We start from the raw sequence: 14560 nt of genomic DNA on the forward strand, positions 1-14560 counted from the left end.
AGGGCAGCTCTGGCCCAGTGCATGCTCCAGGCACATCTGGGAGAGAAGACCGTGTGGGACCAGGCCTGGGGGGCAGGCACTGACCTGGCAGCATCTGCATGAACTCTCCTTGGATGAGAACTCTCATCCTAACCATGATGTTGTAGGAGGCTGAAGCAGTCTGACTCTAGCACCAGAAAACCTCCGCATTCCCACCAATCTCTCCCAAAAACATTTTCTGCTGTCGCTTTTACAGAAAAAAGAAAGCTATACTGAGATGTGAGGCAACTTCTACTTATGAGTAAATGACTCATTTAATACTCAGAAATTCAAAACGTTAACCAGTGATCCAGAAATGTGGACGAGGTCCCCACAAAGCACACGTGTTTTCTTCAGCAGCGAATGTGAGGGAACCCAAGTCACACAAAAGGAGTTCCCAGGAGTCAGAATTAGCAGGCATCTCCGAAATCATCTTTATTCTGCTTGCAAGGATACAATTATTTAGTTACTATTTCACTTGTTCCCATTTAAAAGTTCCAGAGCCTGCCACATTAAACAACGCCTTCACTAGCAAACTGCTATACCATGACATTATGAAAACACAAATGTTAAACGAGATAACCCCTTTTACAGCATTCAGATTACTGCATTCAACATTGATTTTAAAAGGCAAGTGAGTTCATTGGCAGACATCTGATTCTTATTCTAATAAAATATGGTAAAAAAAAAAGAATGGCACTCTAAATAAACTATAAATTTAAGTGTCAAAACTTGTGCAAAAATTAAGTCCCAAATCTGCAAGTGTGGGGAAGTTACTTTGTGATGATGACTCAAAGATAAACATCTAATCAGTATTCTGTAGAACACAGAACCACAGGATGAAGACTGTGCAGTGCAATAAGAAAGTGGAATCTTTAGCATCTAAACAGAATAGATATGGGCGGAGATTTTTCAGGCAATTCCTCCAAGTTACACCAAACATTCCAGTCCCTATGCACTCCTAAGGACACATGGAACTGAGCAGCCCACATGTGAAGACAATCTATCCTATCCATGTTTCCTACACAATACTCAGAAAGGTATATACACACTGGGAACTGGTTCATGGGTTCTATTCAGAGAGGACAAAAGCAATCTGATAATGAAAGATCAGTAATGATTGGCTCTGCGGTGGACCACAGGGGATACAGTGTCCCACAAGTAGGTATGGTATGGTTTTGATACTGAGAATAGTGGCTGGACAAATGCAATTTAAACCTGATTTTAAAAAAATAGCACAGTCTGGTTCATGTTACACAATGCAGGGGTGCAAGCAGAATACACCTACCAATCAAATAATCCTTCAAACTCAGTCAAACAATATAAATAAGTTATAAATGAACGTCATACACAATGTGAGCAAAATCCAACAGTCATTGAACTAAAAAGCATGGATGCTATACCAGCAATGGTATTTAGAAAAACCTTCAGTATTAGAAATTATCAGATCGAATCCAAAAGAACCTCCTTCCCCCAACAAAAAAGACATAGTATGGGACCATCCTTTACACCACAGCCTTAATAACAGTAGAAAGTGATCATGAGAATCTGCCTACATAACCTAGATGACGTCATGCAGCGGTCCACTCCTTCCCGATTCAGCCTTTCAGTCCCCATATGATGAGACAGATAATCACAATTCCGACCACGAGGATAAGAATGATGATGCAAAGGGTTTTCCTGGATTTGCGCTGTAGAAGCAAGAACAAGACACAGTGACAGATTTGGTGAGGCCACTCCGCAGGAGTTGAGAAAAACTCGTCTACTTCAGGAACAGTTTGCAGCCCTGGCATTCGGGGCTGCGATTTTTCTTCTTAAAAACCTATACAACACATTTATTTTAAGAAATGCTTTTCTTGAATAAATGTTGCTTTTTTTATTTTTAATTGTTGGTAGCATTCCTGGGAGTATGGCTGAACTTAAGAAAGAAGAAACTGGGTCTGGAAAGATGGCTTGGTGGTTGAAAACACTGATGACTCTACCAGAGGACACAGGTTCAATTCCCAGCACCCACATGGTAGCTCACAACTGTCTGTAAATCATGCATGTAGTGTACAGACATATGCAGGCAAAACACCAACATATGCTGTCAGAACATAGTCCAGGAATAGAATCGTGGGAGGGGAATTCTGAGTGCTTGTGAGAAAACACCAAGAAAACAAGACAAGAGTTTTATGACCTTACTTCCTAAAAAAAAAAAAAAAAAAAAAAAAAAAACATGGAATTTTTCTTGGAATGAGCTTCTGTGCTCCTCTAGGTGTAGCATATAGTTTACTTTAGATTATCCATTATACCCGCTATTGTTATTTGTGTACATGCCTCGACGGAAAAACATCATTTTGCCGTGTGTGGCTTGTCCTTGAGATTGTACACTTTGCTCGGGTGATTCTTCCTAACCTCGAGTATAAATCACCTCTGAATAAAGCTGGCTATTGCATGAGACTCTAGTCTGCCTCACTTTCAAGCTTCAGTCTCCTGGGTTTAATCATTTAATCACCTTTAGAGCCGTAAAATGCACATAAAATAAATAATAAAATTTACCGATAGATGACAGACAGACAGACAGATAAATGAAAGAAGAAATTATGTCAGGTACACATTGTGCAGTGGCCAAGCATTTGCTTGGTGTACAAGGCCCTAGATTAGATTCCATGTTCTCTTTCAAACCCCCATAATGCAAAAGAAGAGATTAAAAAAGAAAAGCGTCTGGTGTAAGTGGTGCACTGAGAACACCTGGAAAAGAGGATAGAGAATAGCCCCCCAAATGCACCAGTGGTACACAGTGCCAAATACACAGTGGTTTTCCTGCTGGGAAAAACGGCACTCACTTAAGTTTCCAGGTTAGAGAGGAAAGTAAAAAGCGATGGAAAATATCTAGGAAGACACAATATTGTAGCTACAAGGTCCACGAAAGGGGTAATTACAGCAGCAACAATAACTGATGCGGTAAGAGGGGAACCAATGGTGTGCTGTGACGGCCTTCAGAGGCTGCAGAACAGATCTGCCTCACCCTTAGTGAAGAGAGATCTACATACTGTACAACTGTTACTAGCTCACAGCCACAACATCTTTATAGTATCTGAAGCAAGATTTATATTTTCAGACACATATGGACTCCCCATGTTAATGAGATTACCCTGAGAAACAAATTTATATCTATTTGAAAAGTTTCTGCTACCTGATGACATAGTATGTAATGATTAATGTCACTCCTAGCTAATATAGCTTCCAGAGACCCTGGAGAGACCTTTCTAGTACAAGGACGTCTGTCACTCTGTCTGGAGTGCCACTGACAAGAAAGAAAAAGTGGTGGGTCAGACAGGAGTGATACACACTTTTAATCCCAGCATTTGGGATGCAGAGACAGGTGGAGCTCTGAGTTCAAAGTCAGCCTGGTCCAGATGTTGAGTTCCAGGATAGCCAGAGCTACATAGAGAGACTCTGTCTTTAAAAAAAAGAAAGAAAGAAAGAAAGAAAGAAAGAAAGAAAGAAAGAAAGAAAGAAAGAAAGAAAGAAAAAGAAAAAGTAACAGGGAAGAATGGGAAATGAGGAGAAAGGCTACCCAAGAGGTTTCTTTATATGTTGGGCTGTCACTGTCTCATCAGAGACTATCATGGGATGTAGAGGACACAGCTTACAGATAGCACTAGACAACCCAGATTGTTTTTTTTTTTTCCAATGGAAGAAACTGACACTGTTTTCCATGTAGAAAGATGTGAATGAACAATGTTACTACCTGGTAATCTTCACTAGTCTGTAAAGCCAGCCTTCGTGGAATCCGTCAATAGAACCCATCTTTATGTGTAATACAAACCCTTCCTCTGTAGGCCCAGACTCCTGGGCACTGCTTCTCAGCCAATAGAATTCATTCTTGTGTGAAGGTCACAGGTACTTTGCTAAAGAGATGAACTTTGGTGTAGCCACGCCTGAAACTTTGCTGTGATAATTCTCACATGGAAACTTTCCCCCAAAGTTTTACTGTGTTTAACTATGTGAAAAATATACTGCTTGGCATCAGGCTCCCGAAGTTTTTGATCCAGTACCAGTTAAGTTGTGCTGACCAGAACTTCATTTTCACCTTTCCTGAACTGTTCCCCTGCCACCCGGGATGCTTGCAGGGACCTACACAAGGGGAAAAGCATAGGGTACTAGTCGCTTGCAAGCCTCCTGATTTCCTAACTCTGTGATCAATGTGAGAATAAACATGTCCAAACCAATTTACATTGACTGGCACATTCTGATCCTCCCCTTGCACAGAATTCTAAAGTCAGCATACGCAGCTACTTCAGGTATGAGTCAAAACTCTTACCCTGTAAGAAAATGGATCACAGTTAACCTTACCTGATAATCTGCCGCTCTTGACAGCTGCTGGTTCGCCTGTTGAACATGTACCTCTGCACTTTCTACGTTGGCTTCTATGCTGTCTTTAAAATAAAATGCACACACATGGAGCTGTTGAACACGAACTGATGTGCCAATAATAAACCCCCAAATTTCCTTCAGCAGACATTGAAGGAAAAGACATAATCCAACCAATATACAAATGCATAAACAATGACCTTCATCACCTTCTCTAGCTCTACTGGGCACAACAATGGTACTGCCATTTTGCAAATATCAGATCAGCGCAGCACAAGCTCCTATTGATTTCTAACCTTAGAGCTTGCGCTATCTCAAGACCAATGTGCAAAACAGATCAACCCCCTTCTCCCTAGGCCCAAAGACTTTTGTCATCACATAGGAAAAAAGCTACCTCAGCTTCCCAAAGAACAGTCCCCTCAGGACCAAGGAAGGACCTAAACACTAGAGTTCAGTCCTTTGTATATTTATTTATTCAAACTGTCCTGCTAGTTCTTAGTGTTCCTCAGCTTTGTATTTGTTTCTGTATTGCAACTCATCTCAAATCATTCACCTACTTATCTGCAAGGTACAGAGGTCAACTCATAGCAAGAATCTGATAACTCTAATTTATTCGGTTTTCATTAACCTGACCGCAGTGAAGTGTAGTTCCCGCCCACAGGCCTTCCTTTCTGCTTTACTCTAACCCCAGGGTGGAACAGACACCGACTTGTGGACTGGAGGCTTTTGCTCCTCCCTATGACTCTCAGTTTTAAAGGTCATTGTGTCATACTCTTCCAGCCCTCCCTGGCAGCAGACACTCAGAGTTCTCGTAGCTTCTTCAGCTCTTGACTCTCTTGACCCCTGACTCAGGGATGTTCTTTCCCATCCTTCTCAGAGTGTCACAGCTGGTGACTGCATTATTTGATGCTGAGCCCTTTTAACCAATACCCTGGTCTCTTTATAAACCGACCACTTACTCTGTGTGTCCGTGTCCATGTCCGTGTGTGTACATATCTGGTGTGCACATGAGTGTGGAGGCCATAGGTTGACTTCCAGTATCTTGCTCAGATGTCTTTCTCATGACTTTTTGAGACTGAGCCTCTCAGTAAATCTAGAGCTCATTAATTCGGCAAGAATAACTGGTCAGTGAGATCTAGGCATGCCCTTGTTTCTGCCTCTTTAGTTCTAAGATTAGGACATGGGTAGCAGGTGCCCACATTTTACTCAATCTTTTTATATAGGTGCTAGGGATCTGAACTCAGGTTGTCAAGGTTTGAGAACCAAGCTATTTTACCAGCTGAGCCATCTCTCCAGCCTTACCATACTGTGTGTGTGTGTGTGTGTGTGTGTGTGTGTGTGTGTGTGTGTGTGTGTGCGCGCGCATGCTGTATGTGCATATGTGTATTTGTGTACGTGCACCTGTGTATACAGAGGCCAAAGAAGGACGCCTGGTGTCCTGTTCTATCAGTCCCCACCTTGTTTCTTGGAGAGAGGGTCCCTCACAGAACCTGAAGTTTACAGAGAGCAAACCTAAGATCCTGCCTTTGCGCTTCACAGTTCCGGGATCAGGAACATCTGCTGCTACAGCAGGCTTTCTCTCCTGTGGACCTTGATCTCAGATCCCTGTGTCTGCACAAGAGCTCTTGCCCACTGGACTCTCCCTCCAGCTCCCACGCTTATTTTTAAAGGACCTTGTCTATTATCCCACCCACCCACCCATCCACCCATTTCCATGGTTACATCCCAAACCTAAAGCTTTAATGCCAAGGGTCTCAGTAACCTACCATCTAAATGAGCTACACTAGTCTATGAAAAACTATCTGATAGTTGGTCAGACTAATGACCAGGCAAATAGTTAACTATTTCTCCTAAAAGACAATATACACAGCTACAAATATCATGAGTTCCCCCAGTCCTCAGCATGATGAGCACCAGACGTGGATAAAAAGGAAACTGAGGCCCTGGAAGTAGGCTAGGGTGCCACACGGGCCTCAGGGACTCAGCAGCAGGAGGTCCTGATTAAGCTCCTAGCTTTGGAAGCAAATGAAACTTGCTTCAACGAGCAGGATCGCAAACAGAGGCAAGGGCAGCAAACCACAGAGACTATGCTTTTGATTTCAGAGGAGCCCAAAGGGACAGAAAGGACGTGGTTTCTTGCTTGAGAAAACTGCTGCAGGTGAACTTGGGTAACTTGTTCCCGCCTCACAGTCCACACCAGCAGAACTTACCAATCACATCTCCTTGCTCGTGAATCATCATTCCCAAGTCTTTGAATATTTCATTAATGTCCATAATATCAGCCTAAGACAAAAAAGCATGCATTATTATGCATGATTAGAAATTTAGTCCCCACTCCCACAAATGAGGAAATGAAGAAAAAGAAAAAGAAAGGAAGAAGCTTATCCCTATTCATACATATATAATATGCATTTAGAAGCAATATATAAACTTTGGGAGCATTCAAAAATATACTACTCTAAGCAACCCTAACAAAAGAGCTCCTGGGTGGTCACTAGTTGTCCAAAGTAGATCTGTGACACTTGCTGTATCAAGTAAGGTAGGATGGAAATTAAGGACCTATAATGGAAGAAGGTTATGGGGTACTAAGCCAACCTGATACGCTTTCTTGTTAAATGAAATATTTTTTTAAAGAATATTGATATTCTTATATTTCAATGAAAAGTCACCCATCAATTTGACAATTTCAATGAATAAAACATTATGTAAAAATATAAAGTCCTACATTAATAAATTTGAATACCCAAAGATTATAGTGAAATTGTAAGTGTCACTAGTGGGTAAACAAATTATATATTTATTGGCTAAAGAAACTATAACTTTACTTTTCTTCAACAGACACCTATTTCTTTGTTCTAATTAAAGACTCACTTTATTTAAGTGTGTAAGGATTCTGCACGCCTATCATGGCCTTAGTGTCCCCATCTGTAAAGTGCTAGTAATAACGACATTGTTAGCAAGTGTAAGGAACTTTTATGAGGACAGAATGAGAAAATTAACAGTTATCACAGTGCCTTGGCACATGGAAGACCTTCAGTGAACTGCAGCTACTGGTAACTAGTATTAGCCCACGTTTGGGGGGCTAGATCAGTTCCATAGGAACTACAACTTAAGAAATCCTTCATCTCTGATACAGCAGACACCCTAACACAGTTCTTTCCTTGCTGCTGTAGACATATTACACATGAAGGGATGGTGTGTGTGTGTGTGTGTGTGTGTGTGTGTGTGTGTGTGTGTGTGCTGACGGACGTCAGTTTCCCAGAGTCCCTGGACAGATGCTTACTTCTAGAACGGTATTTTCTCAACGCGAAGGAGAGCTGTGAATGATTTAACAATGTGAAAGAATCAGGCCTCTCGCCCTAGCACCAACAGCGTGAGTTCTTAAACAGGAATTATTCCAAATGCTGTACTAGAAATTTCACCAAACTGACAGATATTCTTAGCGTTTTCTTCCCCGGCATCATCCAGGTCTGTGAAAATGCTCAGAGACAGAGGAGCAGCAGGGTAAGGCTGTGGGGCTTACTTCCAGCTGCCTGATTGAAGACTCTCTCTCATGAATAAGGCGGAGGTCATCCTCTGTAATTTCTTCATCTTGAACCTGCACTTGAGGCTGTGTTTGGCTAGAAAGAAAGAAAGAAAGAAAGAAAGAAAGAAAGAAAGAAAGAAAGAAAGAAAGAAAGAAAGAAAGAAAGAAAGAAAGAAAGAAAGAAAGAGGACAAATTATCCACTAAACAGGACATTTTCATCCTCAAGACCAGAATATAGCTCATTTTAAAAAGTGTTGAAATAAGTTAGGCATGGTGGTACAAGCCTGTAATCCCAGTATGCAATGGGCTAAGGCAGACAGATCTGGAATTGAAAACCAGTCCTGGCTACACAGTGAATCCCAGGCTAGCTACACAGTGAGATCCTGTCTCAAAAAAACAAAACAAAACAAAAAAAACCTTCTAAGTATAAACAGATATTTATTCAAATTTTATTCCATTTTCATTATTGTAATCTTAAGCTGGGTGTGTCACCCCAGCCCTCTAACACCCCTATATCCAAGAAGTCTGGGGGATTGGAAGCCCCTAGCCCGGCAGTTGCCCTGGCTTGGACTCCATCTCCCAGCCTGCCAAGCGGTGACCCAAGCGGTGACCCCTCCCCAGGGAAGATCAGGACCACTCTCCAGGCTATTTAGGCTTGCACTGGAAAGAAGAACACGTGGTTTTTGGGTTTGTGTGGATCCCTCTTCTGTATCTCTCTCCCTTGCCATGCTCTCCCGGCCACCCGAGAATGCAACATTGATTAAACATGAGCATTTGATGTGTTTTAATCTGGTCTGATTGGATTTCTTTGCACTGGCAGAGCAACTTGTCTTAAGATTTTTCCTAATAATTATACTTAAGATTTAGTTTAGCATCACTTACGTGTCAAAAATTATACTTGGCAACTTGACATAAGAATATTTCATTCTTAAAATTAAATAAATAATTTTATTTGGGTGATCTATTTACACATTATATAATATCTTATAATTATTTAATTTTTCCAAAATTTACTATTCATTTATATATAAGAAGCTATTTATACTATAATACAATAAAAGCTCCCATTCTGCTCCATGGACTATAATATATAAAAGTTGAAAAATTATATGTTGATTTATAATTTTTTTTTAATTTCTTACCTTTCCCAGGACACAAGATGCTTTTCTTTTGAGCTGTCTTCAGGAAAACCACCCTGAATAATTTAGTTAGGAGACAGAAAGAAAGCAAGAATAAGGACAAGTAAACACACTTATATTTTCCTTAAGATGACTAATCTGTATTTTAGGTAGGTTTGTGTTAATATGTGTGTGTATACGTACGGGTGTGTGCATGTGTGTGCACACCTATGGGTGTGTGCATGTGTGTATGTGTACACATGTGTGTGCATACATACGGGTGTGTGCATGTGTGTGCACACCTATGGGTGTGTGCACGTGTGTATGTGTACACATATGTGTGTATACATACGGGTGTGTGCATGTGTGTGCACACCTATGGGTGTGTGCATGTGTGTGTGCAAACATATGGATGTGGGCATGTGTGTGTGCATACATATGGGTGTGTGCATGTGTGTGCACACCTATGGGTGTGTGCATGTGTGTGTGCAAACATAGGGTGTGTGTGCATACATATGGATGTGTGTATGTGTGCGTGTGTGTATATATATGGTGTGTGCATGTGTGTGCATACATATGGATGTGTGCATGTGTGCGTGTGTGTATATATATATGGTGGGTGCATGTGTGTGCATACATATGGGTGTGTGCATGTGTGCGTGTGTGTATATATATATGGTGTGTGCATACATATGGGTGTGTGCATATGTGCGTGTGTGTATATATATATATGGTGGGTGCATGTGTGTGCATACATATGGATGTGTGCATGTGTGCATGTGTGCGTGTGTATATATATATGGTGTGTGCATGTGTGTGCATACATATGGATGTGTGCATGTGTGCGTGTGTGTATATGGTGTGTGCATGTGTGTGCATACATATGGGTGTGTGCATGTGCACTAGGACCAGGGAACAGTAAGTTCTTGTTCTAATTTTCTAGGTCAACTGCTTAAGTAATGACAAAATAATATATTAAACTGACAAGGAAGGAATTCACTATTTATAAGGACAAAATAATAAATATAATTTAGCTAACAATGTCATTGTGAAACCTCTATATTAAAGAATGAAACATCAACTAATGGTGGATCCTGTGAGAATTTAAGACTAAATTAACTCAAAAGTTCACTTCAGATCATCCTTTCAATTACCCTTTCCAGGCTCATATTCATTCTCAGAATTCCTTGGCATATGCGTTAAGTTCATCATCATTCCCTGGCACACACCCAAGCACCAAACTGACTTGCCATGAAAAGACCACCTGGACTTGACATCTAACTTTAAATAAAAACGGGTTTTTCCATTTTTATGTAGTATATATTCTGCTAATGCTCCACAAGAAATAACTACAACAATACACAACACTATTCTTAAAACCCGAGGAGAGATTTCTTAAAACAGTCACAGATTAAGAAGTGTCACAGACACCAGGATGCTGCTAAGGCCTCACCTTAGCCACATCACTCCCAGTACTCACCGATACCCTGGAGCTGGCTCTCACTCGAGCAACAAACTCTTTCTCTCTCTCTGCAGCTTGCCTCTGGGTCTTCTGAAAGTTTGTCAGAGATGTTGTGAATTCTGCCACTAACCGGTCCTTCTGGATCTTTCTTTGACGCTAGAGGGAAGCGAGAAAGAAACAGCCTGCTGAAACAAACTGAGAAGCTCACTAGGATTTACAGAAGCTGCTTCGCTACTCTGGCTCTTTATGTGATTCTGAAGTTGTCAGTCAGTCTCTATCTGATGGACTCCCAGGCACCTTTCTAACGCGTGCAAACACTTGAGGCAAAAGGCCTGCCCTGCAAGATTTCTCGCCTTAGACTTTCATAGTGGCTGATAAGGGGGTCATGTACTTAAGGCTAATTTTGGGTAATCCCCTTTTTAGGCAAATAAAAGCTATACCCTTATATAAACAATCCCTTGCAGTAAGTAAGCAAGGAGCTAACTGTCCCCTCAGGCGCATCTTAAGTGTGTACATGCTGAGGGTGTGTGTGGCAAGAGCCCTGCAAAGCCAGGAAGCAATTAAATTGGAGGCATTTTCTCAGCAAGCAGTTAATTATGGGCCAGAGCAGCTACATGGAAATAATTTCTGCTTTATGCAACCACATGATCCTACCTGAACAACTAAATACAGTTTTGTGTTCTGGTAACTAATCTCAAATACCATTTTTTTTTGTTGCCTGACTTCCTTTGTAGTATCATCATTCAAAGGTCCAACTGTGCATTAATTTCTTTTACATTCAGGACATCAAAACATGGGTCTGAAAGCCTGGTACCTGTTCACTGGGGGTGGTGGGCAGTGATCCAAACTCTTTAATGTACTTATCTGTTTCTTTCGCAAGTTGGTTGGTATATTGCTGCTTCTGCTGCCTAAAGTGAAATGAAAAAAGAGAAACAGACGGCACACACATTATAGCCAAAGAAAATCTCTGCTACATTAATTAACCATAGTAAATAGTTGTAGAAAAACTAGGGTTTTTTTGTCAAAGTATTTATAGTTTCAAACTATAAACTGTAAAAGTACCCACAGTTTTCTGAACGGGTTGTCAATTTCTTCTTTTAAACCGTATCTTTAGGTTCTATTTTTTTTTTTTTTGGAAAATACTAAGAGCTATGACATAGAAGGGTCTTCATTCACCTAGAATAACCAAGCTAAGAGAAATAAATAAGAATTATAATTAACTATAAGCGAATATCATTAGGTATAAATAAAAACGACTCCAGTAAGAAGGGCATGTAGTCAGGACACTGATGGCTATCTCTTTCTTTATTTTTGAGAGACTGAATATGTGTACAGCTCTTATCCGCGCCTCCCCTGGGAGGGCATCTGAAGAAGAGTTTTTGGGTTTTTTTTGTACAGTGCCTAGGTGTGAGATATATCTTGCACGTTTAGTGTCTTTGTGTGAACACTTATGTTCCACAAACACAAAGGTGGAGGAGAAGCGGTGATAGTACAAATTTACTAGCAGTCAAACTTGATGCGGGAAACCTAACAGGGCTTCCTTATAAACAGAAGTGGATACAACAAAAGGGATAGATTACACCTATACCTGCATCTTCCTAGATATCTTACGGAGGAAAAAGTACAAATTGTAATGAGAAGACTTGATATTCAACCATATAATCTTGTATTAAAGGGGTGCTTAGAAATGACACCAGGGCCTTCCTTGTGCATTCCTTAAGTTACACATGTCAGTGAGGCTCAGAGGAAGAAGATGCTCAGATGCAGATGGCTGCACAGAGCTGGAGAGGAAGAATAATAATAGCTCACAGCTCTAGACACCAAACATCCTTGCTTAGACATACTTCTCTATGTCTCTGGAACAGGAGAGTCAAAGTTCTCAAAAGGCAACCTCTATGATTATGTCTATGGAGTCAGAATTTCTACTCTTAACTCCACCAAAATAATGTGACCATTTAGTATGTACCTCCATTGCATTTCATTTCAGTGAGTGATGGTGTATCAGTTATAATTCACCGCAACATCTATTCTATTGTAGAAAAAAATATAAGCTACAGACAACTACAAATACTTTGGTACTTTTTTTTTAAAAAACATGAGTTTCTATTATATATCTTTTCATATCTTCTTGGTACTTTTGTTCTAGGTAATGGTTGTTGTATGGAGATGATGCTGTGTGTGTATATGTGTCTCTCAGTGTGTGTACACATATATGTGTATGTGGGTTTGTGTATGTATGTATGTTTGTGAGTGTACTTGTGTGTATGTGCTTATGTGTCTGTATGTGTATGTCTGTGTCCCTGTGTGTTTGTGTGTGTGTATCACTTGTAATCTGAAGCTATTGAAGTGCTGAGGACTTAAGAGGTTCTGAAAAATATTGGGCAGATCAAGGCCCTGAAAGAGAGATTTTTCTCTGAGAAAACTAGAAATGGTTCCAGATGTGTACATCACTCACATCTCACAAAGTTCGGACGAGAAAAGATGAAGAACACTATAAAATCTATAAAACACACTAGATACTATTACTATTCCTCTACCAGCATATTTACTGAAACATATGTAGTGTGTGTGTGTGTATGTGCACGTGTACGTGTGTGTGTGTGTGTGTGTGTGTGCGTTTGTGTAAATCTTGAGACAGAGACTCACTGTATAGCCCAAAGTGGTCTGGAACTTACTCTGTAGCCCAGGCAGGCTTTAACATCTCAGCAATCCTCCTGTTTTATTAATTTTCCATATTTTTTCCAATAAAAAGCCATTACAAAAGCAGGTTCTCTTTTTTTCTGTCTTAAACAAAACCAACAAGCTGGCAGTAGGGACACACAGCTTTAACTGCAGCACTCCAGAGGCTGCGGTAGAGATCACTGTGAGTTCCAGGTTACTCAGGGTAGTTACACAGAGAAGCCCTGTCTCAAAAGACCAAAAAAGCAAAAAAAAACAAATAAACAAAACAAAACAAAACTTACAGCTGTTGCCTCAATTCTGGTGAATCTTGAGGTGTTCCAAGTTGATTCAGAGTCCTTTGTATGTCCACAGCTACCGTAATAGAAAATCAATGAGAAACTGTTATAAAACTTAACAGCCACAGGAAATATTACATTAGAATGCAATTAAATGATGAAAAGAAAGAAAACCAAAGACATAGTGATAGATAATAATAATCGAAAAACAGAAAAAATGAATAGTTTATTTCTGTCTCATCAGTAACAGCAACAGACTGATTTCCCAAGAGAAAACTGAGTGTGAACACTATCATGAGAAACTGTGCTCATTACCCAAAATGGCAGTCTCTTTACCATGCTCCAAAGACTGCACTGAGAGGAGTACATGTGAGTTTTACTTGAATCTCCTAGCATGAAAATTACAGGACAATTACTGTGGCGATGACATGCTTTATTTTAATATAGAGTATTACAGCTTTAAATGAGACATACATAACAAAATTACAAATGATTCCAGTCATCTGTGCAACAATTGATAGAGGTAAGAGTAACTAAGGAATGGAAAAAACCACAAGTGGCCTCTGCTGTCCCTGGGAGATGATATTAAAGAAATAACCTTTCCATTGATAAATTCATTGCTTAAAACATAAGCTCAATGTCGGCACCAACATGGGACAAAACGGCATTATGAACCATATGACAGAATGTGATGAGAGAGAGTCACAACAGTCCTTACATCGTTTTTCTTTTGCCAAAATGTTTAACCCAAGTCTAACCATGAGAAACAAATCAGACCAATCTAGCCTATTGGTTAATCTATAAAGCAGCTGGTCTGGACTTAAAATATCAAAGATGCAGGAATTTTGCATGTAACAGAACCTATCACAGCCCAGTAGAGTGTGATTTATTTCCAGACATTTGTGGCCACCATATTCTTTCTTGTCTTATTTCAGTGAAGAGTAAAGATATTCCTGGGAGTGTGTGAAGTGAAAACCTACTGTATAAAGGAGAATTCAGAAAAGTTAGAAATTAAGGAAAGGTGAGAGAAAGTTCTAGGAGAGGAAAGAATTTCAATGAGAGGAAAAGGCCTTTGAATTCCTTGTCTAGAGTTTTTACAGTTTTGGCAGAAACTGGACA

At 40.2% G+C, this 14560-nt stretch overlaps 1 protein-coding gene across 1 annotated transcript in view; it reads right to left on the minus strand.

The window, feature by feature from the left end:
• Nucleotides 1-428: 428 nt before the first annotated feature.
• Nucleotides 429-14560, minus strand: part of Stx7 (syntaxin 7) — a 41907-nt gene continuing 27775 nt past the window's right edge. Inside the window, exons 3-10 of the mRNA XM_075947554.1 lie at nucleotides 13448-13517; nucleotides 11299-11392; nucleotides 10503-10640; nucleotides 9047-9099; nucleotides 7901-7997; nucleotides 6588-6660; nucleotides 4360-4442; nucleotides 429-1709 (exon numbers count right to left, since the gene is read on the minus strand). Coding sequence (XP_075803669.1) covers nucleotides 1617-1709; nucleotides 4360-4442; nucleotides 6588-6660; nucleotides 7901-7997; nucleotides 9047-9099; nucleotides 10503-10640; nucleotides 11299-11392; nucleotides 13448-13517 — 701 coding nt within the window. The 3' untranslated portion in view covers nucleotides 429-1616. The remainder of the gene's footprint in view (nucleotides 1710-4359; nucleotides 4443-6587; nucleotides 6661-7900; nucleotides 7998-9046; nucleotides 9100-10502; nucleotides 10641-11298; nucleotides 11393-13447; nucleotides 13518-14560) is intronic.

The sequence above is a fragment of the Microtus pennsylvanicus genome, chromosome 1 (genome assembly GCF_037038515.1).
Source record: "Microtus pennsylvanicus isolate mMicPen1 chromosome 1, mMicPen1.hap1, whole genome shotgun sequence".
Lineage (NCBI taxonomy): Eukaryota > Metazoa > Chordata > Mammalia > Rodentia > Cricetidae > Microtus > Microtus pennsylvanicus.